General features: G+C 39.1%; 2 protein-coding genes across 2 annotated transcripts in view; one reads left to right on the forward strand and one right to left on the reverse strand.

Moving 5' to 3' along the window:
• cog5 (component of oligomeric golgi complex 5) overlaps window positions 1-7915 on the reverse strand; it is a 101181-nt gene extending 93266 nt beyond the window's left edge. The window contains exons 1-3 of the mRNA XM_080207334.1: window positions 7802-7915; window positions 3970-4109; window positions 2769-2826 (exon numbers count right to left, since the gene is read on the reverse strand). Coding sequence (XP_080063460.1) covers window positions 2769-2826; window positions 3970-4109; window positions 7802-7859 — 256 coding nt within the window. The 5' untranslated portion in view covers window positions 7860-7915. The remainder of the gene's footprint in view (window positions 1-2768; window positions 2827-3969; window positions 4110-7801) is intronic.
• Window positions 7916-8408: 493 nt separating this feature from the next.
• dus4l (dihydrouridine synthase 4-like (S. cerevisiae)) overlaps window positions 8409-24749 on the forward strand; it is a 57062-nt gene continuing 40721 nt past the window's right edge. Inside the window, 5 exon segments of the mRNA XM_080207339.1 lie at window positions 8409-8675; window positions 8777-8898; window positions 10644-10761; window positions 13091-13213; window positions 18078-18317. Of these exon segments, the coding sequence (XP_080063465.1) occupies window positions 8566-8675; window positions 8777-8898; window positions 10644-10761; window positions 13091-13213; window positions 18078-18317 (713 nt within the window). The 5' untranslated portion in view covers window positions 8409-8565.

The following is a 24749-nucleotide window of genomic DNA, read 5'->3' on the forward strand; positions in this document are numbered from 1 at the left end:
TCTGGGAGGCAAGAGAGGCGATTGCAGAGCCTCTGGCTCTGATCTTCAGGTCATCGTTGGTCACAGGTATAGTGCCAGAAGATTGGAGAATAGCGAATGTTGTCCCATTGTTTAAGAAGGGGAACAGAGACTTCCCCAGGAATTATAGACCAGTGAGTCTTACTTCTGTTGCGGGCAAGGTTTTAGAAAAAATTATTAGGGATAGGATTTATAGTTATTTAGAGAGTAATGAATTGATTGGAGATAGTCAGCATGGTTTTGTGGAGGGTAGGTCGTGCCTTACTAATGTTATTGAGTTTTTTGAGAAAGTGACCAAAGAGGTGGATGGGGGTAAGGCAGTTGACGTGATATATATGGACTTTAGTAAGGCGTTTGATAAGGTTCACCATGGAAGGCTTCTGCAGAAATTGCAGATGTATGGGATTGAGGGTGATTTAGTTAATTGGATCAGGAATTGGCTAGCAGATAGGAGACAGAGGGTGATGGTTGATGGTAAGTATTTGTCATGGAGTTCGGTTACAAGTGGTGTGCCTCAGGGATCTGTTTTGGGGCCACTGCTGTTTGTAATTTTTATAAATGATCTGGATGAGGGTATAGTTGGGTGGGTTAGTAAATTTGCTGATGACACCAAAGTCGGAGGTGTGGTAGATAGTGAGGAGGGGCGTCATAGTTTACAGAGAGACTTGGACAAGTTGCAGAGCTGGGCCGAGAGGTGGCGGATGGAGTTTAATGCGGAAAAGTGTGAGGTAATTCACTTTGGCAGGAATAACAGATGTGTAGAGTATAGGGCTAACGGTAGGACTCTGAATAGTGTTGATGAACAGAGGGATCTAGGTGTATGTGTACATAGATCCCTGAAAGTTGGGAATCAAGTAGATAAGGGTGTTAGGAAGGCATACGGTGTTTTGGCGTTTAGTGGTAGGGGGATTGAATTTAGGAGCCGCAGCGTCATGTTGCAACTGTACAAAACTCTGGTGCGGCCACACTTGGAGTATTGTGTGCAGTTCTGGTCCCCACATTATAAGAAGGATGTGGAGGCATTGGAGAGGGTGCAGAGGAGGTTTACCAGGATGTTGCCTGGTATGGAGGGGAGGTCCTATGAGGAGAGACTGAGGGATTTGAGGTTGTTTTCGTTAGAAAGAAGGCGGCTAAGAGGGGACCTTATTGAAACATATAAGATGATTAGAGGTTTAGATAGGGTGGACAGTGATAGCCTTTTTCCTCAAATGGAGAAAGCTAGCACGAGGGGGCATAGCTTTAAATTAAGGGGTGGTAGTTATAGGACTGATGTCAGAGGTAGGTTCTTTACCCAGAGGGTGGTGAGGGATTGGAATGCCCTGCCTGCTGCAGTTGTAAATGCGCCTAGTTTGGGGGCGTTTAAGAGGTCTGTGGATAGGTTTATGGATGGAAAGGGATTGGTTTAGGTTAGAGGGTCATTGCTTTTTAATTGGTCGGCGCAACATCGTGGGCCGAAGGGCCTGTTCTGCGCTGTAATGTTCTATGTTCAAGAAGGGCAGCTCATCACCACCTTCTAAAGGACAACTAGGGATGGACAATTAAATGTTGGCTTAGCCAGTGACGCCTGTATTCCATATATGAATTTTAAAAAGACCTTAATCTGCAAAACCATCAAAATTTGACTAGTTATCCTGATGATACAAATATGGCTATATTTTGGGCAGCATTCCATTTTTTGTACCCTCACCTGGATCATGCCTAATTCTGAAGAACTGCTCACTGCAACTTCTTCTTTATTGGGTTTCCTAGTTCACTGCCATCTGAGGATTCTTCCCCATTGAAGGGATATCCTGAAGCTCGGATCTGTACAAAGCAAGGTACATACTGTAGGACCGGAATGCCAGGCAGATCGCGGCCAAGTTGGTGAGGGAAAATGGTGCATATTAGTGTCTTGCATATTCCTGTCTCGGATCCGCATACCTTCCACGTGTTGCATCTGCTAATGTTTGATGTGCTGGAGAGCAGGTGGGGGCTTCACAGCTCATCTACACCTAATGTGCTGGCAGAATACCGCTGACAACTCAGGTTGGAGGTACAGCTGGAGATTTGATCACATGGTGTTTAAGCACATGACATTAGACTATGTAACGTCAAATCAAATGACATCTGCAAATATTACTGAATTTATCTTAGTGGTTGAGTCTTATAGAACTGAGAATCTTTAAATGGTTCTAATCCAACATTTGCAGAAGGCCCAGAACCAGGAATCCACGAAGGTGAAGGATGCAGAAAACGGGAAACTATTCTCGCCATGTTCCAAAACGCCATTACCCAATCTTCCTTCCCCTGCACCACTCTCTGAGCCACCAAATTCCTGGTTTCCCCCTCTCCTCAGCTTTCAAGCACCTGCGATTTCACAGGCTCCAAATCTAGAGGCCTTCTCTTTCGCATTACCATTAGCCCTTCACTAGACTGGAAATTCCAGCTTTATCCAATGTCCATAACAGAAGACAAGTTGCAGAGAAATCCACTTATACCTGTGATTGAATGTGTACACATTCAATCTCAGCAACAGATGGATTTCATTGCCAATATGCACCAAAATAATTTTTCACTACCACACACTTACTTGTGTCCCCATTGTTTTAAGTTGTGACTTGGCTGTCCATAGTCCATCATTTGCATGTGACCATGGTTTGAAGGTACAGAATGTGTGCATTAGTTGTGACTGTATGAGTGTTCAATTTTTGCAGTGTCTAGTTGTACAGATTTCACTGTATTGCAAAATTTGTTCCTATTTTAACACTTACCTTCCAGTGACTCTATCCCAGTCGCTTGAGCAAGAAGATTTTCATGTCTTGCAACAACCTGAAAAACATTGGTTTTATAAGTTAATGAACATGGTATCTTGTGCAACAGGTATTCTGTACAATATGAAACCTAAATTTAACTTAACAATCTAGTTTACAAAGATCATCCTTGGACAATAAATTAAAGTGGCGCAATAGTAGGTCCTCTTATGAGATTGAGTTAAGGCAGATAATTGGGATTGCGATATTGGCCAGCACAATGATTAGCACTGCTGCCTCACAGTGTCAAGGACCCAGGTTCAATTCCAGCCTTGCGTAACTGTCTGTGTGGAGTTTGAACATTCTCCGGGTATCTGTGGGGGTTTCCTCCGGATGCTTACGTTTCCTTCCGTACTCCAAAAATGTGTAGGTTAGGTTGATTGGCCATACTAAATTGCCCCTTAGTGTCATGGGAAATAGTAGGGTAAATAAGTGGGGATAGGGTCTAGGTGAAATTGTTGCTGGGGCAGATTCAATAGGCCAAATGGCCTCCTTCCGCATGTATCGATTCTATAATTCTAAATATACTAATCTTTCATTGGCACAGAGCACCAGAAATTAAAAAGTAGTCATTCTCAAGCATTAGCCCTCACTGATTTGCATAAAACACAACCAAAATATTTTAAAATACATGTCTTCCAGATTTCACCAGAAATCGCCACTTAAAAATTCCTTGTGCAAGAGCAAAGAAATAAATAAATTAAAGATTGCCTAGCTCAAGAACCAAAGTCAGCCCTGAAGAAAAGATTCAAATCAAATCTCTTAGTGCATTCTGCTGTGCTAAGAAAATCACCCTTGGAATTTCAGAAATAAACTCATACACCAGAAACACTCTTACTCGAGCACAATAAAATAAAGTAACTCCCTGCAAACTTGATGGATACACTTCCCAAAATAAGAGCACTGCAGGAACATGGAAAACAGTGAAACAGGCTCTTTACTTTTTGACACTGTAGGTCCATTCTGTTGTAGATACTTAACACTGATGATTTACCCAACATGCTATGTAAAGCTTTGACTTTTCGTGGATGAGACAAGGTTAGTTCCGCTTGATGCCAGCCTAGCCAACCACTTCAGTATAATTTCTAGGAGAGTTCATTAGCTCCTTGCTTGCTTCATAAAATTCTCATATCTGGCTAGTACCAAAACAACATTTTCTTACTTGTATATGAAGCTCTTTATCTAGTTGACTAATTCCTTGAGCAAGTTTTGCCAATTGTTCAACTATTACTGCTTGATGAATGGATTGAGCCGTATAGGTCTTTACATCAAATTCTTCCTTCAAGAAGTCCGTATAACATTCTGAAAAAAGTTAAGGCCGTTTTGTAAATATTTCATTGGAATAACATTATATCAAATAAAAAATGTGATATTAAAGAATAAAAAGTGAATGTTTATTTGTACCAAATGTTTTATCTATGAGTTTCTTCTTCAGCGCTCCAATGAACTTTTATGAAATCCTAAATAAAGGGAGCATTTGATAATATGCACACAGTTTTGTACTTGGACATGATTCACACCTGATGAAGGGGCAGCACTTTAAAAGCTCATGCTACCGAACAAACCTGTTGGACTTTGGTGTTGTAAGACTTGTGGAGTACTGATTTTTTAAAAAATTGTTGTATACTGTACAGTTCCTATCCTACACCAATGCTACATCAATTTGATGCTTCACAGAAAAATTTGAACCGTAAAATCCATTAGATAATCATATAAAACAGTGGAGCAAGAGGAAAATTGTGCAGAAAAAAAATTAAGAGGACGCAGATGCAAGACAAATGCCATTTCAAACCAATACAGATCAGATACATTTTTAAAAAATCAAACTTATTCTTTTGTAAATGAAACAAAGTAGCAATGCAGGAGCATCATTAAGTCATCCATTTAAGTGGACATCTTCCTTAATCCATAATCAATTACTTCCACCTGTACTACAAAATACAGACTTATTACAGGATTACTTTGGTAGCCAGAAAGAAATACTCTTTTTAAAATTTAACTTACAAGTGACCAAAAATATTTGCATATATGAAAGATATACACTTTATTAGTACTAAAATTAACGTACGATATTACACGTTTATTTCTTCATTAATCATTTGCCTACACAACAAACACTACTTTCTTCCCCACATATCACAAAAGAGTATAACATATAAATTAGTGTTACTGCCAATTAGTGTTTCTGGTTTTAATGCTTCGAATGAGTATGTTCTTCCTAATGTTACAATAATCCTGAATTTTTCAGGATGTGGAATTGCCAGTGTTGGACTGGGGTAGGCACAGTAAGTAGTCACACAAAACTGCCGGCTCAAAGTGGATTTTAACCTGGTGTTGTGAGACTGCTTAATGAATTTTTGACCTTACATCTTCATTCCCGTTCTAATAGTTGTTTGACTTGTAATTGTGTTCCAGCTTAATCTTTTTCATTTAGTTTTTGTACATGTCTTTGAGGTCCAGTATTTCTTACCACTTCATTAAGTTGAAGATTCAGAGTTTTTCTCACCTTTCCTCTAAGTTTATCTTTTCACAGCAAGGGTCAGCATCCTTTTGCTACATTACGTCTCAGACTTTGGTGTTCACGAAACACAGCAACCAAGTGCAACTAACATCTTCAGCATGATTTAGGGTTAAATTTGAACTGTTAAGTTTGACTTAGCAATACTGGATTTTTGTGACTGTTACTCTGGATTGTTAAATGTTGAATTTACTGATCCATACCTCCTTGATTTTTTTTCCCTATATTGTATGTTACATAGAAATTCATCATCATCTAAAGATAGATAACCAGTTGATCCCCTATAACAATGCTCACAGACGGGAGGTTTCAGAATTTTAATGCAATAGCAGTTTAAAATCATAGTGAATTTGCCAATATTACATCACACAATAAAGAATATTCCTGACAGGTGTTGACGCAAGCCTCAAACATTTATTGTAATGTCATTTTACAATATTGTCTAAAAACCTGTTATGTAAAGAACGTTAAAGTAAGCAAAATACTACGGATGTTGCAATGTGCACACAGTGGGGACGGGTGTGTGTTTGCATTGAGGCAATACACGTATGGGATATTAAAAAGGGGGAGGAGTTAAGATAGAGGTAAAAGGTCAAAAGCTAAAGTTGACAAATTCAACTCAGAGCTGTAGCGTGCTCAACCAAGGAAGCATGGAAGTTTGCTTATTCTACTTTCTCCAAAACCTCCCCTTTTCACTTTGTTATTTTACCTCCAACGCTAGATTCGAGGTCTTAGATAGAACAACTAGCATTTATACAGTGCCTTTAAATAGTAAAACATTGCAAGGCAGTTCATAAGAGCATAGTCAGAAAAAAAAATTGATAGAGCCAGCAAGGAGATATTAGGACAGATGAAGTTCAGTCAGAGAGGTAGATTTTAAGGGGCAGCTGAAAGGAAAACAGTTTGGAGAATCAGAACAGTGATAGACAAAATTCCAGGGCTGAGGATCTGTAAAGGATATGGTGTGGGGGAAGTGCACAAGGGGAACAGCCACTTTTAGTGAGGAAAGATCTTTCCTCACTTCTTTTCCCAAGCCCTTTAGCATTTCCCTCTTCATGTAATTAGAAAATATTTTTCTTCTTAGCGGATTTGTAATTCTTGAAGCTTTCATCGTTCTAGTACTAAGGAATTCATCACTGTTAAACTCCAAAGTTCAACATCCTTGAAAGTAGTCATTTTCTATGGAGTGAGTCTGATTGACAGTAGCTGTAAGCTGAACATTAATACCAAAGAAATCTCCCTACTGCAACCAAAGTTAATTTCCCTCAGGGACAGAAAAAAAAACTCAATGCAAACACTACTAAATTACTAAACAAAAGTCTTAAGGCTAAATTATATAAAATATTAAAATGTGATTTTCTTTCTCTTGTTCAAAGATCTTGTTGCAAATGTTGTACTTGGCTCTCATGACGTAGGTTGTTTTGATGTGTGCTGGATAGAAACAAGATAAAGCAACAACTCCCATGATCCACCTCTCCCATCATAACTCCATTTCAGAAATGGTTGGAAATCCCTGCATCTGACCCCCAAAAAGATGCATAGGCCTATTTAAAGAAACCATTTGCAAGCATTTCTATTCTTAATGACGAAGGCTGCGAGTAAATGTAACAAAGTGGGCAGAACTACTAACTTCATTAAATGCTGATCACAAATATAGTTTTAGCTGTGCATGTTGATCTGCTTCAATGATGAAATTAAGCAATTATCAAATCAGTACATGATTTGCGGAAGACTAGGTTTGGACAACATTTCAAAAGTTTACTAGTGTTGCAAGTAGGCTTACAATAATACTGCAATGAAGTTACTGTGAAAATCTCCTAGTCATCACACTCTGGCACCTGTTTGCGTACACTGAGGGAGAATTTAGCAGGGAGGAAACTGGGATACTCGGAAAAATCCACGCACAGGGAGAACGTGCAGATTCACGCCAGGAATCAAACCCAGGTCCTTGGTGCTGTGAGGCAGCAGTGCCACCGTGCCACCCAATACTTTGGTGGGTCTTATCATTTGTCACTGCTTTTTGGAAATTTCCCATCTGTGTAAGTGACTGTAAACGAGCTTCCGGATTAGTTCTGTGGGTTAATTCAGCCAAGCAGAGCGATCTGTGGTGGTTATTCGTGTCCACGGTGTCACTGAGGATGTAGATTGCGTTGCAAAACTTTTCATTATAGTGGGGAGCGGGGAGTCCTCTTACAATAAACTCCAACAAGGACCAATCCCTCCCGATTAACACATAATCGATTGTATTTGTTTTCGCTTCTCCGCTTCCCCTTTAATAATTTATTAATTCATAACGTGCACAGCAAAGTACGGTCACAAGAACGACTGCAATCAAAAGCACTGGAGCTTGTGGAAAAGAGCAACTGAAAAAAATAACCGGAGGCCTTGCTCTTTGAGAGGCTGAATGCCATTGTTTGCGGGGGGGGGGGGGGGGCGGAAACAATGTGTTTGAGTCCGCGGGAGGGAGCACCCTTACCATCCAGGAGTAATTCCTTCACCGAGTCTCGCAGCTGACCACCTCCGCTTCCTTCCATGTTGGCGGACAGTGACGCTCGCGCAGAGACTTCTGGCCCGTTTGACGCACGCTCGCGAGCGGAACGGCCACCAGCGGGTTAACCGTTGGCCCGTAGCGGGGCTCGCGGCGCCAACAGCCAATCACTGATCTCCATTTGGGGGGTGAGGCGGGTGAGAAGCACTGAAAGCACAGATATCCAAACTGGGGAAGCGGGCGCTGCTGGTGAAGACAGCCAATCACAGGCGGACTTCGGGGCACCACCAGCCAGTGACTGCGGAGCTCGGCAAAATACTGGCGGCACTACCAGCCAGTCACAGGTGACAAAACGGGGGAGGCGGTGAAGACAGCCAATCACAGGTGGAACTGGGGAAGCTCGAGGCACCGCCAACCAATCATTTATCGGGAGCGGCGACTACTGCTGTTGCTGAATAGCCAATCATAGGAGGGATGGGTTTGACTGGCAGCAACATCAGCCAATCATCGGAGAGTCAGTGAGGGGCTGTGGTGAGGTGAGTGAGACTGCAGCTTGCTGCGGGATCTCCGGGTGGAGGAGGGGCCCAGGGGTCAGAGGTGAGAGTTGAAAGTGACAGATTGTAGGTGGAAAACGGCCTCTTGCACCGGGGTTTATAGTCATCGGACCAGATAGTTTGTATTTCCAGCCATCGCTCCCATTCGTTCCACCCCAGTCGGAGGTGATTGTGAGCTGCTCGGGGCGAGGAATTTCCATGAACGGTGAATACCTGCCCGCCGGATCCTGGCAGCAAAGATGCCTCGTCGACTTGTTTCAGCCGGGCCACGTTGTGAAGATCTGTGCGCCAATGGTGCGATATTCAAAGTGAGTGCTTCTGCCCCAACAACCAAGACAAAGTCACCATTTGTTGCGTGTATTTTATATATTGCTTAAAATACTCAAGCATTTCTGAAATTATTTTGCAGGTTGGCATTTCGATCACTGGTCAGAAAGTACGATTGTGAATTGTGTTTTACTCCAATGATCATTGCTTCTGCCTTCCTGAGATCCGCCAAGGCCAGAGACAACGAATTCACCACAAATTATGGTAAGGTATATTTTTGAATTGCACTTTTTTCACGTGTGATCGATGATAATATTTCCTTTCCGAAATCCATTGTTTTTATTTATTGCTGTCACAAGTAGACTTAAGTTAACACTGCAGTGAAGTTACTACGCAACTTCCCCCACTCGCCACACTCCGGCGCCGTTCGGGTACGCTGCAGGAGAATTTAGCGCGGCCAATGCACCAAACCAGCATGAGTTTTGGACTGTGGGAGGAAACCCACACAGACAAGGGAAAAAATGTGTAGATTCCATACAGACAGTGGTCCAAGACAGGAATCGAACCTTGGTCCTGTGAGGCAGCAGTGCTGTACACTTTGTTGAATGTGCCTTCAGTCAAAAGAACTAGTCATTTTATTCTCAGTACTGAATACAATATAGTAATAATTTCAAAATTAATAACTTTTTGAAGAAGTGGGGAACATATTTACAGGGTACATGAACCATAGTTATTTGTCTTGTTGGCATTACATACTTTTTTTATGTTATGGATGAGAATAGGGTTTGAACCACATATAGCCTCTGATGTTTACCGGAACTTCATTTTTAAAAGCTTGTTCGTGATTAAGATCATTGCTGTTCCTTCTCAGACCTTTATTACATTTACTTAAAATGCATATACAAATTCCACTTGTATGTTTTGCATATAATCTAGATTCATTCCGATATCTCATTATTGGAAGCCACATCCTTTCAGGTGAGAAAGCTAAACTAAGGCCCTGTCTTGTGCTGCTATTTGTAGGAAAGCAAGGAAGTTCTCCTGATGTTCTGGCTGACATCTATCCCTCAACCAATACTCATAAATCAGATTTACTGTCATTTATCTGATTTGTTGATTATTCAATCTTGATGTGGAAATTGGTGCTGCATTTGTCTCCATTACAAATGATTGCTTTTGAAAGTATTCCATTGATCGAAATAGACTCTGAAATGTCCTGAAGATCTGAAAGGAATGAAATAAAAGTAGGGTTTTTTTGCATTCTTGATAGGCCAGCTGGAATCTGCTGGTGAGGTTGTAGAGGATGTAAATCTATAAGATTGGTTTCTCAAATTTTGCATGATAAGAGCTGCTTCATCCAAAAATTTTTAGACTTAACTTGAAATAGGTTCACTATACCAGAGGTTTACTGCAGAGGTAGTTTAGGAGTGCAGCTGACAAATCAAGAACTTAAATACCAAAATACATCAGAAGAATTCTTCATCAACTCCACCACGAGGTAACCCATTTCTTCCACTGCTTTACATCCTGCTCTGGGTTATTTCTGTAACAAATGACTTTTTTATGGAGACTGGTCATTAACCCAGTTCAAATCTCTTACCAAGAGAAAGGGCTAGTTGTCATGGGGGTTTGCCACTCCACTTCCACTGGAAGAATGCATCCTGCTGGATGTCAACCTCCTATTCAGAGACTTCCGTCTCTGCTCATTTGTGCTATCTAGAGTGAAGCTCAAACCCATAACCTAACATAGACGTTCACTCCATTAGATGAGGAGTTCCTGTAGAATGTAGTTATGAAGGTGCAACAAATACATCTATATTCTATCTCCAAATCATGACCAGAGAAAGAGTACTCCGTGTTTTTTCAGGTTTAGAGCACAACAATGTTCTTGTTAGAGAAAGTTGCTAGCTGTAAGGTGTCAAACCAAAGGAGATGGAACTTATTTAAAAGGACAGAAATTGTGTAAAGTAAAACTCTACAGTGAAATATCATGCACTTTATTTTCACAGTTGATCGTCCACTTGTTGTGCAGTTTGCTGCTAATCATGCACAGGATCTAGCTGATGCTGCTTGCATAGTTTCTCCATTTGCAGATGGTGTTGACTTGAACTGTGGTTGTCCACAAAGGTAAGATAAAGATAAGAATTATTCTGCTTCCATAAATGTTGGAAGTTACATTGTTTATACAAACTTAGGATCAGAAGTGGATCATTTACCCTCAAGCCTACTTTACAAATGAACACTTGGGTGTATAGGGCATTTTTCAGAACCACCAGGTGATTCAAAGCACTTTACAACCAGTGAAGTACTTTTCAAGTGTAGTCACTATTGCAATGTAAGAAATTTAGTAACCAATATGCATGCACTCAACAAACTCCCACAAACAGCAGTGTGAAAATAGCTATATAATCAAGTCTTCATGGCCTGCACCCCAGAGATCATTCCCTGTTCTTGTTCAAAATAGTGTCATGGCAGGCAGATTGGGCCTTGGCATGTCTTGTTAGAATGTAACTGGTGACAACTTTGTATTGGATGTAACATGACAATGGGAATAAGATGTAAGGGTCAGCTGACCCAGTAAACCAAGGAACCAATTACAGAGTGATGTTATAGTCAGCTGACCTGCTGATTCACTACAAATAAGGAACTATGTAGAATTTTGGAGAGCTTAGAGTGGCCCCAGTTTTGGAGTAATGATTTTTTATTAAACCCTTTCTTTGATTTATAAGTTGGAATAAGTTTTGTTGTATTTTCATTTTGAAGGGTTCCTTCTGAAGAAACATGTCTCATTCAAAAATGGCACCTGCAACAGTGCAGTGCTTCCTAAGTATTGCATTCAAGTGTTAATCTTGATTTTTGTGTTTAAGCACTGGAGTAGGACTTTAACCCAGAATCCACCAACTGAGCCAGAGCTGACACACTGTGTGGCCATTCAGTGAAATAATGGATGATCAGTGATGTGGTATCCCTTCACAACTTTGGTTAACAAAATGCCACCCATCTCACTGTGGTAACCCCCACACGAAGTCCATGGGGAAGCACTGATTGATCTCGCTGATGGGTTTGTTAAGTATGAGTTCCCCTGGTAACAGATAGCAGTCTGCCCAGCTAGAACTTATTACCTGTGTCGTTTATAAGGCAAACCCAGGACTGGGCCTGTTGAACTGTAAACCCAGGCAGGGACTAGTGTGTGTACACCATGGTAATGGTTTTACTTTGCATTCTACAATAAACTATGTTCCTTTCCAGTCGGCTTTTTGAGTCATTACTCTAATCTAGCATCAATTGCTGTTTGTGGAAGAGGGTTCAAACTTATACCAACGTCAGTAAGCAGGGTGATTCCTAATTTCACTCCTGAAAGATCTAGCTCTAATCTTCAGATAATGACCGCAGTCCTAGATTTTCCAACTAGCAGAAATAGTTTTGATCAAATCACTCCTTTACCCTCTAAATTCCAGGAAATACATCCAAGCTTGTATACTCTTTGTAATTTCATCCCTGGAGTTCAAATACTGCAGTTTCTCTAAAATCAATATAACCTTTCTTCAGTATACGTCAAAACTGCTCACAGTATTCCAAGTGTGGTCTCACCAGAGTTTTGTATAGCTGAAGCATGATTTCTGCTCCCATTATGTTCTCCCTCTCTAGATGTAAAAGCCAACATTTCATTCGGCTTTTTGATTATTTTCTGTATTTGTTCATGACATGTCTATGACCTGTGCATTCAGCCCCATCAGTCATTTTGTCCCCACCCTACAGTTCCAAACTCTTCACCTTGAGAAAGCACTATGTTCCATTCTTTCAGATTGAAAGTGAATGATCTCAGATGTGTCTACATTGAAATACATTATCAGTTTTGTCCATTCAGTACCTTTTTGTGATATTACGTTTCCATTGACATCGCTTGCAATGCTACCTGTCTTTGTGGCAAATTGGATATGTGGCTTTCTTGTCATCTAAGAAGTCAATAAATCCAATGATTGGTTGAGACCCAAAGTAAATATTCAGCTGGTCCACCATTTCCTAAGTTTTGTTAACACTTTCAGTATTGTTAGTTTTTAATGGGCGAGATTGTTCGTGGTTACCCTTTTTTCCTCCAAAGGGTTGTAAAAAAATATTTCTGTTGATTTTTGAAACTGAGCTTTATCACCCTTTGCTGTTATTTGTATCTCATCTGCTCACCAGGATCTGTGCTCTTTTTGCAATTTTTTAAGCTGCTTCTTTTAGCTTTGTCTTTTGTCATTTTACTGTTTCTTTGCGCTTTGCTTCCTATTGTATATAAATGTAATGTGAGTTCCAGATGAAATATCTTTGTGTAAGATCCACTGCTTTTCTTTAATGTTTGTCTATGCACAGTGGTTTCTTTCAAGTAATCCTGTGAGCCGCATCTAGCCATAGTTATTTTACAAATTGCTAATATTACAATATGCAAGTCGTATATTAAATTTTCTTGCAGGTGGGCAATGGCAGAAGGATTTGGCGCTTGTCTAATAAATAAACCAGAACTAGTTCAGGACATGGTGCGTCAGGTCAAGAATCAAGTGGAATGTCCTAACTTTTCAGTCTCCATTAAGATAAGGTAAATACTATAGTTCTGGAAATGCAATAGGACATCAGGTTTCAAATTTTATAATTTTTTTATTTAAATATGTGCTTGGGTGATGTTGATCTGGGACAGGATAAATATAGCAAATTAGGTAAAATCTGTTACAACGCGAGCTTCATTTCTTAATTCATAACATAAAACAAGAAACAGTACTATTATAGTAGTCACGGCAGTATCTTCTTCACATAACAAGAATGAGAAATTTGTGATATTGCCGGAAAGTAGATTAATTTTCTTGTGTTGAGGATTAACCAGACAATGCACGGTGAGTACTCAATCTCCGAAGCTTTTATTACTTGCTAACAAGGAGAACAGACAGTGAATTTCACTATTATGTTATGTTGATTCATACAGATAATTAGCAATTATAATTAATTACAGCAAATGAGATACAAGCAACTTTGTAATCCTTGATTTGCATACATAGTCCACCAATCATAGCATAGTTTTTTGCCCTTGCTTATCCAATAGGAAACTGTCTCCTTCATTAGTGTACTACGTCAACATAGCTTGTTTTTTTGGCATTTGTCATGGTAACTTGTCTTTGTTTCATCCTGTGGCCAAGGCTGGGAACGCAGTGTTTATGAAACTGCCACAAGGTTAAATTAGTTTATTTCCTGAATACGCAACCGCTGACTTCAAATGGGGCCTTGTTTGACAATAAGATTTTTTTCCATTCTCACTGACAGAGTTGCCTTGTTGTTGTAACTTAACTTCCACAATGAGCTCCATAGAATTTGGATCCTTTTGCTTTTACACACTTGTTCTTTGTTAAAATTTCAAACTTTTTACTTCGGAGTCACCATTATTATTACCGTGATGGTGATCTAAAATGCTATGAAATGGGAAGTGTAATATTGCTTGTTAAACTCTTTCTGAATAATTGTCCTTAATTTAACACATAAAAAATGTTCTTGGCTCTGTTAACATCCACCAGAAATTGACAGCTTTATGTATACTCGGTGCAAGCATTTAAATTCCTCTCTACAAGTTGGTTTCTTTTCCATAATTTGTACAATGGTTTGACTTAATGTGATGTTACTGTATTAATGAGAATACTGCCTAAACTTATTGCATCTAAATAAACTATGCTAACAAAAGATTCTCCCCCTACTTCTGCGAGACATATTGAAATGTGTTTTTCAGTCACTTTATTTTGTATAGTTACATGTTGCTCATTGCCATTGATTGTCCCTTGATTTGAGGATGATGTCTACTCAGCATCACAAGTTCCTGCCATAAGTCCTCCTGTGATTGAACAGGCCACTTCTCAACCCACAGATCTTTGCCACATAGGGCAGGACATCCATGAGGTGTTGGGATCCAGAATGCAGAATTTGTTTTCTTTCTCTTGTTGCTGTTGTACCTCATCATTAAGGTGCTGTGACTCAAAGCGTGATGCAGCTTGATGGGCAAGCTGACACCATTCTGAACTATGGATAGTAAGCTCCTTCTTCCAGGTCATTAATGTTAGTCCTGCCACATTTCACAGGGAGCTTCCAAGTAACTGAAGCATTTTCTTTGTCCTGGAATGGACCTGGAAGAAGAGACAGTTTTCAGCCATCCAGACACAGTGCCCAATCCATCAAAGTTGATTTTTCAGGAGTTTTGCCTGAACGTTTGTGGAGTTAGCTTCAAGAATGACGCTAGTGTTTGTTCATTTGGTCCTTCCATTGACTCTGGAGGATGCATGTAAGAATTGCTGATACCATGCCACAGGCAAACTTGGAATTTCTCTAGCACAATATGAGTTGCTGCTATTCAGTCCAGCTCTTAATGAAGTACATGATTGTGACAATGACAACTCTTGTGTGCACTTTTTTTAAACTTAAGATGGTCTTTGTTGTCAAATTTTTCACTGCCATAGTTTGTAGAAGGCTGAGCTGGCACAGCTGATACAGTGCTGGATCTCCTCAATGCTGGCTTTTTGATAGAGGTTGCAGCCAAGTTACGGGAAGTACCGACATGTTCCAGAGCCCACACCCCCAACATACATAAGAAGTGGAATATTTGGGTGACCAGGTGTGGGTTGAAACAAGTTTTTTTTTGCCAACTTTGAAGGACAAGCAGAGCTTATTCTCTGCAGAATTGAAGGCTGTGAAAGTGACTTGCAAATCTGCTGCAGAGTTAACAGTGATACTGCAGTCATCTGCAATCTGTAGATCATGTATGTCTTTGGTGGTCAGTTTAGTTTTTACATGGAGTCTTGACATCTTGTCAGTATTTGATACTGGTTTGAGAGGGCAATCAATCTTTGATCATCGTCCGGTAGATAGAAAACAACGTGAAGCCTATCTCACAGCCTTGCTTGAGCCCAGTTGAATCTTGAAGGCATCCGTTTCAGATCTCCCATTCAGGACAGCTGCAGTCGTATCATAATGAAGCAATTGCAAGGTTGTGATGAAGTTTCTTCAACACCCAAATCTTTGGAACACAATCTTGTGACTTACTGAGTCCAAAGCTTTGGTTAGATTGATGAATGCAATGACGAGGTCCTGATGTTGTGCTCAACATTTTTCTTTGATCGGTCTGGTGACAGGGAAGTTCAGAAGTTTAAAGTCACTAGGAGGATGTCTCTAGAATTTCCTCAGCCCAGAATGTGGCAATTCTGGAAAATGCACATCAGAAATTTCCCTGCTGTGGATAAGAAACAAATACTTTGATAGTTCATACAGCATGATTTATTTCCCTTTTTAAAAATCATTGAAATTGTTGTATTACTGAAGGAAGGATTGGGGCATTCTTTTTCCTCCCAAATCCATAGGATATATTGGAATGAGTAAAACTCCACCAGCATTAAAGTCTGAAATATCACGGAAGTGCAGGCTTCATTGTTTTGATTCCTTGCTGTGACGCTCCCAATGATGCGGTTCACTCAGGGATTCTACCACAGGGTACTGGGAAATGGCCTGGAGAATATCAGCTGTCACTGTAGATTCACAGTTGAGGAGCTACTGAAAATGACATCTCGAACATTGATGGATCTTTACAAAGAGAACCATCACGTTGCGAGTGAAAGGGATTTTGTCCACTTCACTTTGTTTGTAGACAGCTTTTTTTTTGAAGCCATCAGGGCTCTGATGTCATGATATTCTGATATTCTAGGTGATGGCCTAGTGGTATTTTCACTAGACTACTAATCCAGAAACTCAGTTAATGTTCTGGGGATGCAGGTTGGAATCATGCCACAGTAGAGGTGGAATTGAAATTCGATATAAAATATATCTGAAATTAATGACCCTGAAACCATTGTCAATTGTCGGAAAAACCTATCTGGTTCACTTATGTCCTTTAGAGAAGGAAATCTGCTGTCTGTACCTGGTCTGGCCTGCATAGTGATGTAGTCACATGTAACTCCAAAGCCACAGCAATCTGACTCTCAACTGCCTTTGGGCAACGAGGGATGGGCAATAAATGCTGATGCGCCAATGATGCCCAAGTCTTACAAATGAATAAAAAAAAGTTGGATCTTACGGGCTTCCTCTTCCCGTCACATTTTATCTTCTGGATTTATCTTTTGAGTATCAGCCTTGAGCTGTTGGAATGCTGCCTTCTTGTCTTGTGACCTTGGGTTTTACTGCCAAGAAATGAAGGTTGCTCATTTTTGTTCTAGGACATCTGTGAACTTCAGCATTGGTTTCATTGGACAAGTCCAGGTGATGACACTGTTTGGGAGCAAGGGTCTATAATAGTTGACTTTATTTCATCCCAGCTTTCTGGAATTGAGCAAATGTGTGAAAATTTTCCTGATTGATCATGAGCTATACTTGGAATTCCTCTTTGGCCGGATTGCTTTAAAGCTAAGACAATAATTATCTTCCTTTTGGACCTTCGGGCTTTGCAGTGTCTGGTTGATGAGTGGATGTTCATCACTGACTGAATAAGTTGATGATTTGTTCAGCAGGGTCAGTAACCCGCAATTACATTTTATTACTACCGTTTAGATAGTAATTGTTCTGATATTACTTATTCTAACATGTTGCATGTGAAATATTCTGCACAGCCACTTCGACCAGTTTATTACTCAAAGCCGCATTTACCTTTTGCTCTTACAGACAATGGACAGTGCTTCAAGTGATTATTAAAACACTTGCAAGTTAATTTACTGTATAAGAATTGTTTCTTTAAGTTAACTTTTCCCCAAACTAGGCTGACTACCTGAATAACACATATCACCCATTCTGGTGAACTTGGCTAGGCTGTTGGATTCAATTCATTGAACTCAAGTCGATGGATAAACTCAGCGTTTTCTTGGTACAAAGGTGGATCTTGCACGTCCTCTTCATTCATCACAAAACACAGTAGTCCAGTCAAATCTTTGCTGGGGTTTGTCTTAAGATTTTTATTCCCCCTCCCTGGACTGGAATGTTCACTGGCTTTTGGACAGTGGGATCACAGCACCCAATGAGGTTGAGCCAGGTCATCCTAGGTGTTCATGTCTCTTTTCAAGATATGGTTAATAGCAGGGAGTCTGGCTGAATACAGAAACATAATGTCTTGTTCTGGCTCTTGACGTGTCTTGGGTTATAGTAATTTTCCCATTGTTAGAGTCAAGCAGCTCTGTTCAATATGCAAGATAGGTCTGGGTTGGTCCCTACTGGCTTTTGATCTGTGGTAACTTTGTCCTGTCCCAGTTCTATCAGGCTTTTTGCTTGCAGAAGCTGTTAGAATTGGACACTGGGCAAATAGGCTGAATGTAAAATTGGACATTGTAAATTAATACACAGCTAATGTGTGGCCTAGTTGCTCAGACCATTTGCCACAAACATGATATATGATCTGTCTCTTTCTAAGTTTAAATTCGTCTCTGGTATTCTATGATTTGTTTTGATTGCAGAATACACAAAGACCTAGCAAGAACTGTAGATCTTTGTCGGAAGGCTGAGGCAGCTGGAATCTCTTGGATTACTGTTCATGGCAGAGCAACAGAGGAACGGCATCAACCAGTGCACTATGACACAATCAAGATTATTAAAGAAAACTTAAATATACCAGTAGTGGCAAATGGAGATGTAAGGAGCAATAAAGATATTGATTTTGTACATCAGCTGACAGGAATTGATGGTAAGAGATCCTAGTGAAGAAAACATAGTAAGTCCAACATTTTAATAGATTTAATAATGATATGATATGGTTGAATAGATTTATCTCTATTGACGGGCTATTTATCGTTCCTTTCAAAAAACTATTGGAAGGATGACAGCAGCAGGACAAAGTTTAACATCCAAACACTCTTCCTTAAATATTTGTTACTTGAATTGGTGCCTCCTCTTAAATATGATTTAATCCAGCAGAAGCAGCAATGGGGGTTGGATTTTGATGTCCTGCACTCATCTTGCAGTAAGCAATTAAGTTCTGTCACTTTATTTCTCTGTTTTCTTTTGTTCCATCTCTCCTTTCATGAAGGCATAAGTTTTGTGCTGCAGTTTACCTACACAGGTACCATATCTCCTCAGATACCTCACCCAAGCAATTTTTCATGTGTCAGCCTTAATGAGGAAATTTGGCAGGCAAAGTCAGTTTTAGGAGCATCACAGCTGAGATCCTGTTTTCCACTAAGATCCATATATTTACTTCCATCCAGAGAGCATCACTGAATGTTGAATACAAATGGGAATCTGGTTTCTCTTCCTGCTATGTCAGTGACATTGAGGCCAATTGTATTCCTAATGCCATCCAACTGAGTTTTGCTAACTCCCCATGCATTGGTGATTGAACATAAACCTTCCTGCCATGTATGACTACTACTTGCACCTGAACCCACTGAGCCACTGAAAAATCCTTTAGCGTGATTTTGATAATTTATTAATATAAGACCATAAGATACAGAAGCAGAATGAGGCTATTTGGCCCATTGAATCTGCTCCACCATTTAATCATGGCTGATAAGTTTCTCAACCCCATTCTCCTGCTTTTTCCCTGTAATCTTTGATTCTTTTATCAATCAAGAACTTATCAATCTCTGTCTTAAGTACGTTCAATGACCTGGCCCTCCACAGCCTTCTGTGGCAATGAATTCCATAGATTCACCACCCACTGGCTGAAGAAATTCCCCCTCATCTCAACTCAAGGGATGACCCTTTAGAATTATGTTTGAAAGTTAGTTCATTTTTCTTTTAAACATTTCAATTCAAGGATGTACTCTTTAAATAAAGATTCTCAATTTAAACAAAGAACTGTTTGCATAAGACAGAGTCCTTAAAAATGACTTATTTTACCATTCAATTCCTTGATGTGATTTTAAAAGTTTTACATAAATTTGTTAATTTCACGTTTTGTGCAGGATCTTTTATGAGCATAATACTTAATCAAAAATGTAATTTTGGCCTAAATACTTTTCTGGTCTAAAGAATATTATGTTTATAACAACTTAGATGACTGCAATTGTAGAGCATGATACTCTTGTGGGAGTCTTGTGTTTACTTGCATTGAAGGCTTGTTTAGGAAGATGGAAAATTGACAAGACTCACTTTCCATATTATTCAGCATGTTGGTATCCATGGGTCATACAATCTTACCCTTTTGCTCAGGACAATTATTAGTGTATCAACTTACCTTTTTCAAAAATGTACAAACATGCCTTTAACATGTACCTGCTTCTAAATGATGTCCCTTTGTTTACTACATACAGGTGTAATGGCTGCACGGGGCCTTTTAGCAAATCCTGCTATGTTTGCAGGATATGAAGAAACCCCTTTGCAATGTGTTCGGGACTGGGTTGACATTGCTTTGGAGCATGGAACACCATTCACTTGTTTTCATCACCATTTGATGTACATGTTGGAAAGAATTACTTCAAAGCAAGAAAAGAAAGTCTTTAATGTGCTGTCAAGTATGTCAGCTGTAATAGACTACCTCAGTGACAATTATGGCTTATGATGCCATGTAAGTTTTTTTTTAATCTGTCTGATAATGAGCATATTTTTAAAAACTTGAAAGGAAATCCAGTCTTGGCTTTTAGCCTTGTGACATGTGGTAAAGCAAACCTATTGCAGCCAACAGAAGTTATGATGATAATGTGAGCTACCATCCAGAATGTCATGGATAAAGGAGAAGTCATTATCCCCCAAATGTTATATTAGAAGGATATTGCTTTTCAATTCATGGTGATTTGAGGTGGTTTTCCTTCTCAATAGTTTTCATGTCAACTGTATTTTAAATAGCCCTGAGAACTTCAGCTTTTCAAGTCATTTTAACAACAAATTTATAGGTCTTATTAAATAAAGTTTTGTATTTCACCATGGGTTAGTTTTAAGAAATGTTAAAATAAGTTGCTTTCATTTCTAAAATTAACAATTATGCTTTATTGTTCATTCTGTGGGAAGTTGTGTGTATTCTTTCATTCAACTTTCTATATATGGTCATATTTTAACAAGATATGGAAAGTTGATTAAAATATAAATATTGCCTAAATGTTCAGATATTTTAAAGGAAAAATATATTTCTTTACGTCCAAGTGGGTACACTTTTTTTACAATCCAAGAGTTGCTAAAGTACATGATTGGCACAGAATTTCTCTTTATCAGTACAAACATCTACTCCAGTGAGGACCTGAATGGCTAAATCACCCATATCCATTCATAAGCTATGAAATCGGTGGAATAAAAATTCATGATGTTGAATGGCGAATTTTGTGGACATATTTTTATCCCACATGGCCTCAAGCTGCCTTATAGTATTGATTAGTTGCACTGGTTATGTCTAGAAAGGTCCTATTACTCCAGTAGAGCTTCACACTGTAAACCATGTGGCATTTTAAGATAATGGGTAATTTTATTTTTGTGTTTAGAAAGTGAATAAATTCATTCTATTTAGATGCTTTAGCATAGGATAAAATCCTTGCAAAAAATGAACAGACCTACATTGTTTTGACGTGCATCTTCACTATCATTACAGTCACGTGCACTTAAGATATTCTCAAAGTGTTGGGGACAGTGGAATAGAGTAGTTTTGATGCTGGCAGTTGGTGATTGAATTTGTTGTTAACATGCATAAACAGTTTAATAAATTTGTAATGCAATACATTTTGTTTAAATCAGGGCAGATCATGTTTAGAATGAATGTCACATTGAAGAAAGAAAGTTTTTTTTAAATATTCTACCAAAAAATTACTGATCTTCATCCCTCAGTATTTATTTTGCTTGCAATTCCTCCTTTTGAAAATTCCAGTGAAAAGGACAGCGTAATTACAAGAAGAGATTTCCTATTTGTACTTGTCAGCCTTTTTAGTAAAATCATCAACAGGTATTATTTTCTACCCTGAACTCATTTTATTTTCTCTCTTCACAATGGTTCAGTATTTTAGCAGATTATCTACATATGGATATAGGCAGTTATTTTATGTATATGTGGATAGTATGGATAGTAACTTAATGTGTGTGAATGATTCACAATAAGAGGTTCAGATCATATAAACCACTTGAGTTTCGCTCTCAATTTATCAGCATCCTTTGATCCCTTAGATTTGTTAGTTATAACTAAATTCCATTAATGTACAAGTGAAAATTCTGGAGACTTCTTTCTTCAGTGTTAGAACAAACAGCAATATAAGACAGACTCTTGTAAACAAATGGCACAACTTTAACTTAAGTAATATCAGGCTTTATTTCACTGCACATTACAGACAAATATCATATCATATCCTGTGAATTGAATAGGAGGTAACATAAATGTCCAATATCTCCATTTTAATTCTTCTTCCTTTACTAACCTCTGTTCTCAGCATTCTTCACTGTTCTAATGATCCCAAGTCAGAGCACCTCATCTTTCCTGAGTCACAATAGCCCATCTTTTAATTGAGCGCAATTCAGTGTTCCAGACTCAACTTTGAGTTCAACAATTTCAGATCAATTTAAGACAGCAGGTACTATTTACAGTTCTTCTCTCTAGACCAATATTTTATTTCTTAAAACGTCGATAACCAGTTTCCCTCTCTGGATGCTGCCTGAGCTGAGCACTGCTGGGATTGTCCATTTCTTTTTATTTCGGTTTCTCGGTATCCACAGTACTTTGCCTATCTTTTGTCAGTATCTCAAGCTGACCGAGCTCTGGCAAAGGGTCATCCAGACTCAAAAAGTTAACTCTTCTCTCTCCACAGATGCCATCAGATCTGCTGAGATTTTCCAGCATTTTCTGTTTTTGTTTCAAATTCCGGCATCTACAGGAATTTGCTTTTATCTCAGTTTGTCATCTATAGGTTAATGTAGCAAACATCATTTTAGGCAACTTGTATCAACATTTAATTTTGGGGTGAAGAATTAGAATGGAGTAGATTTATAATTACTTTGTTAAATAGATTACATAGTAATTTCCTTCATTATGTTTGATGAAGTTGATATTTTTCTATTTTCCTAATACCTCAAAGTTTCTGATAAACCAGAATAAAATCAGGGTCTTTGGAACTGTAATGTAGTAAGTTAGACACTACCTTTTTCAAATCTGGCTTCTAGATTGCAGCCGAAACTGATTAGATAGATTTCTTCTATTAGTTGGCTTTAAAAATCCAGTAAGATAATTTTCACTCAGTATCTAGTTTTTAATGGGGAAGGATGGATGGATCTACAACATAATACTCCAGATAGGCTAAGGATAGTTGATGTGGGAAATAGGGGAATAAATTTTACGCTGATGTAATGAAGGGTGCTGTTGTGGTACATTATTGGGGAAGGATGGGGGAAGCTTTACTCTGCATCTGACTGCAATGTATAATGCCAGTGGAAACTTGAAATGGAGGATTCCTCCAGCAGTGGCTACCCTTACCATGATCTGCATAAAAACATTTTTTTTTAATATTACTGTCTTTGACCATGTAGTGACACTCCAATGAAAACATTGACACTTACCTCAATATAGAAAGAACCATACACATGGCATCAAAGGACTGAATACCCATATTATTTATCCAAACTTGAAATTGTTTTATTCTATTATTAGTGCTTCATTCCTCAGGATAGCAAGGCATTTGTTCTAGTGACAAATACTATTCTTTAGGATTGCACAACATGGGACATGAACAAGACTGGCTATGATAGTTACAGATTGTTTAATTAGGCTATAAATACAGATCAAAAAGAACCATGAAGGTTAACCTACTATATAATATGAATATTATTTTGTGTACAAAATTGCCAACATTCTGTTACTTATATTACCTACACCAAATTTGGGTGTATTCTTATCAATTATATATTGTCTGTTTTTCACATTTTGTGATTTAGTATTCACTTTGTCATAAATTATTTCATAATTTATATATTTTTGTCATTTGAAATTTTGGAATAAAAATATTATTAAAATTGTTCATTTGTTAATTAATTCAGTTCAAACAATGAACATAATTCATAGAAACATAGAACGTGGAAGCAGGGGTAGGCTGTTTCAGGCCTACACCTGCAGGTTTTAATCGCCCATCACAATCACAACAACCTTGTTTTTCATTAATCTTCCATTAATCTGCTGACATTCAGTTCCTTTATTTCACACTGGCTATTGGGAGTACAACCCTGAAAGTGTGATTGCACCCCTCCTCTTCCTAAGTTCTACCCATATGGCCTCACTGCATGATCCTACCAAGGTGTCGTCCCGCTGAATAGCTGTGACATTCTCCCTAATCAGTAAAGCAACACCCTCACCTCTTTTGTCACCTTCCCTATCTTGCCTGAAGCATCTAAATCCTGAAATGCTAAACTGCCAGTTCTGCCCTCCTTTCATCTAAGTTTCCTTAATTGCCACAACATCATAATTCCATGTAGTAATCCAAGCTTTAAATTCTTCTGCCTTACCTGACACATTCCTTGCAGAAAAGCAAATACACCTCAGTCCATCTGTTCTGTTGTGTTTTGTACTCTCTCTCCCTGTGTTTTATTTCTCTTAGCTTTACTGGACTCATTCACTGAGTTCTCCACAGTCTCTGTGCTCTCTGACCTACTGCTGTGAATCCCACACCCCCCTATCTTATTATCTTAGATCCACCTGAACTGCACGATCAACCGCATTTTCCTTTGCCCCCATGTCATTAGTTCCAACATGGACCACGACAACTGGCTGTTCGCCCGCCTGCTTCAGAATGCCCTGTGCCTGCTGTGACGCCCTTGGTCCTGATACCAGGGAGGCAACAGACCATTCTGAAGTCTTGATCATGGTCACAGAAGCGCCTGACTCTGCCCTTTACTATTGAATCCCCAACTACCACTGCATGTCTGCACTTTGACCGTCCCTGCTGTACTGCAGAGCCAGCAGTGGTGCCAATGTCCTGATCACTGTTTTCATCATCCTGATATGCTGTCCTTCAGTCAATCTAAGCAATCTATTAGGAGCCTCATTTGCACAGACTTCCTGCAAATGTAGTACTCCAGGACAGTTGGACTATCTTTCTCCGGGACAGTAGTTCCAGATTACCCACATGTCAAAGGTGGAGCATAGGATGGTGTGATCAACATTACCGTCTGCTGTTATTTAATTAAAATTTAATTTGTGTAGACCATCTTTGGTCAACCAAGTTAATTGCTAA

The sequence above is a fragment of the Carcharhinus amblyrhynchos genome, chromosome 19 (genome assembly GCF_965287045.1).
Source record: "Carcharhinus amblyrhynchos chromosome 19, sCarAmb.v2.hapA, whole genome shotgun sequence".
NCBI classification, from domain to species: Eukaryota; Metazoa; Chordata; class Chondrichthyes; order Carcharhiniformes; family Carcharhinidae; genus Carcharhinus; species Carcharhinus amblyrhynchos.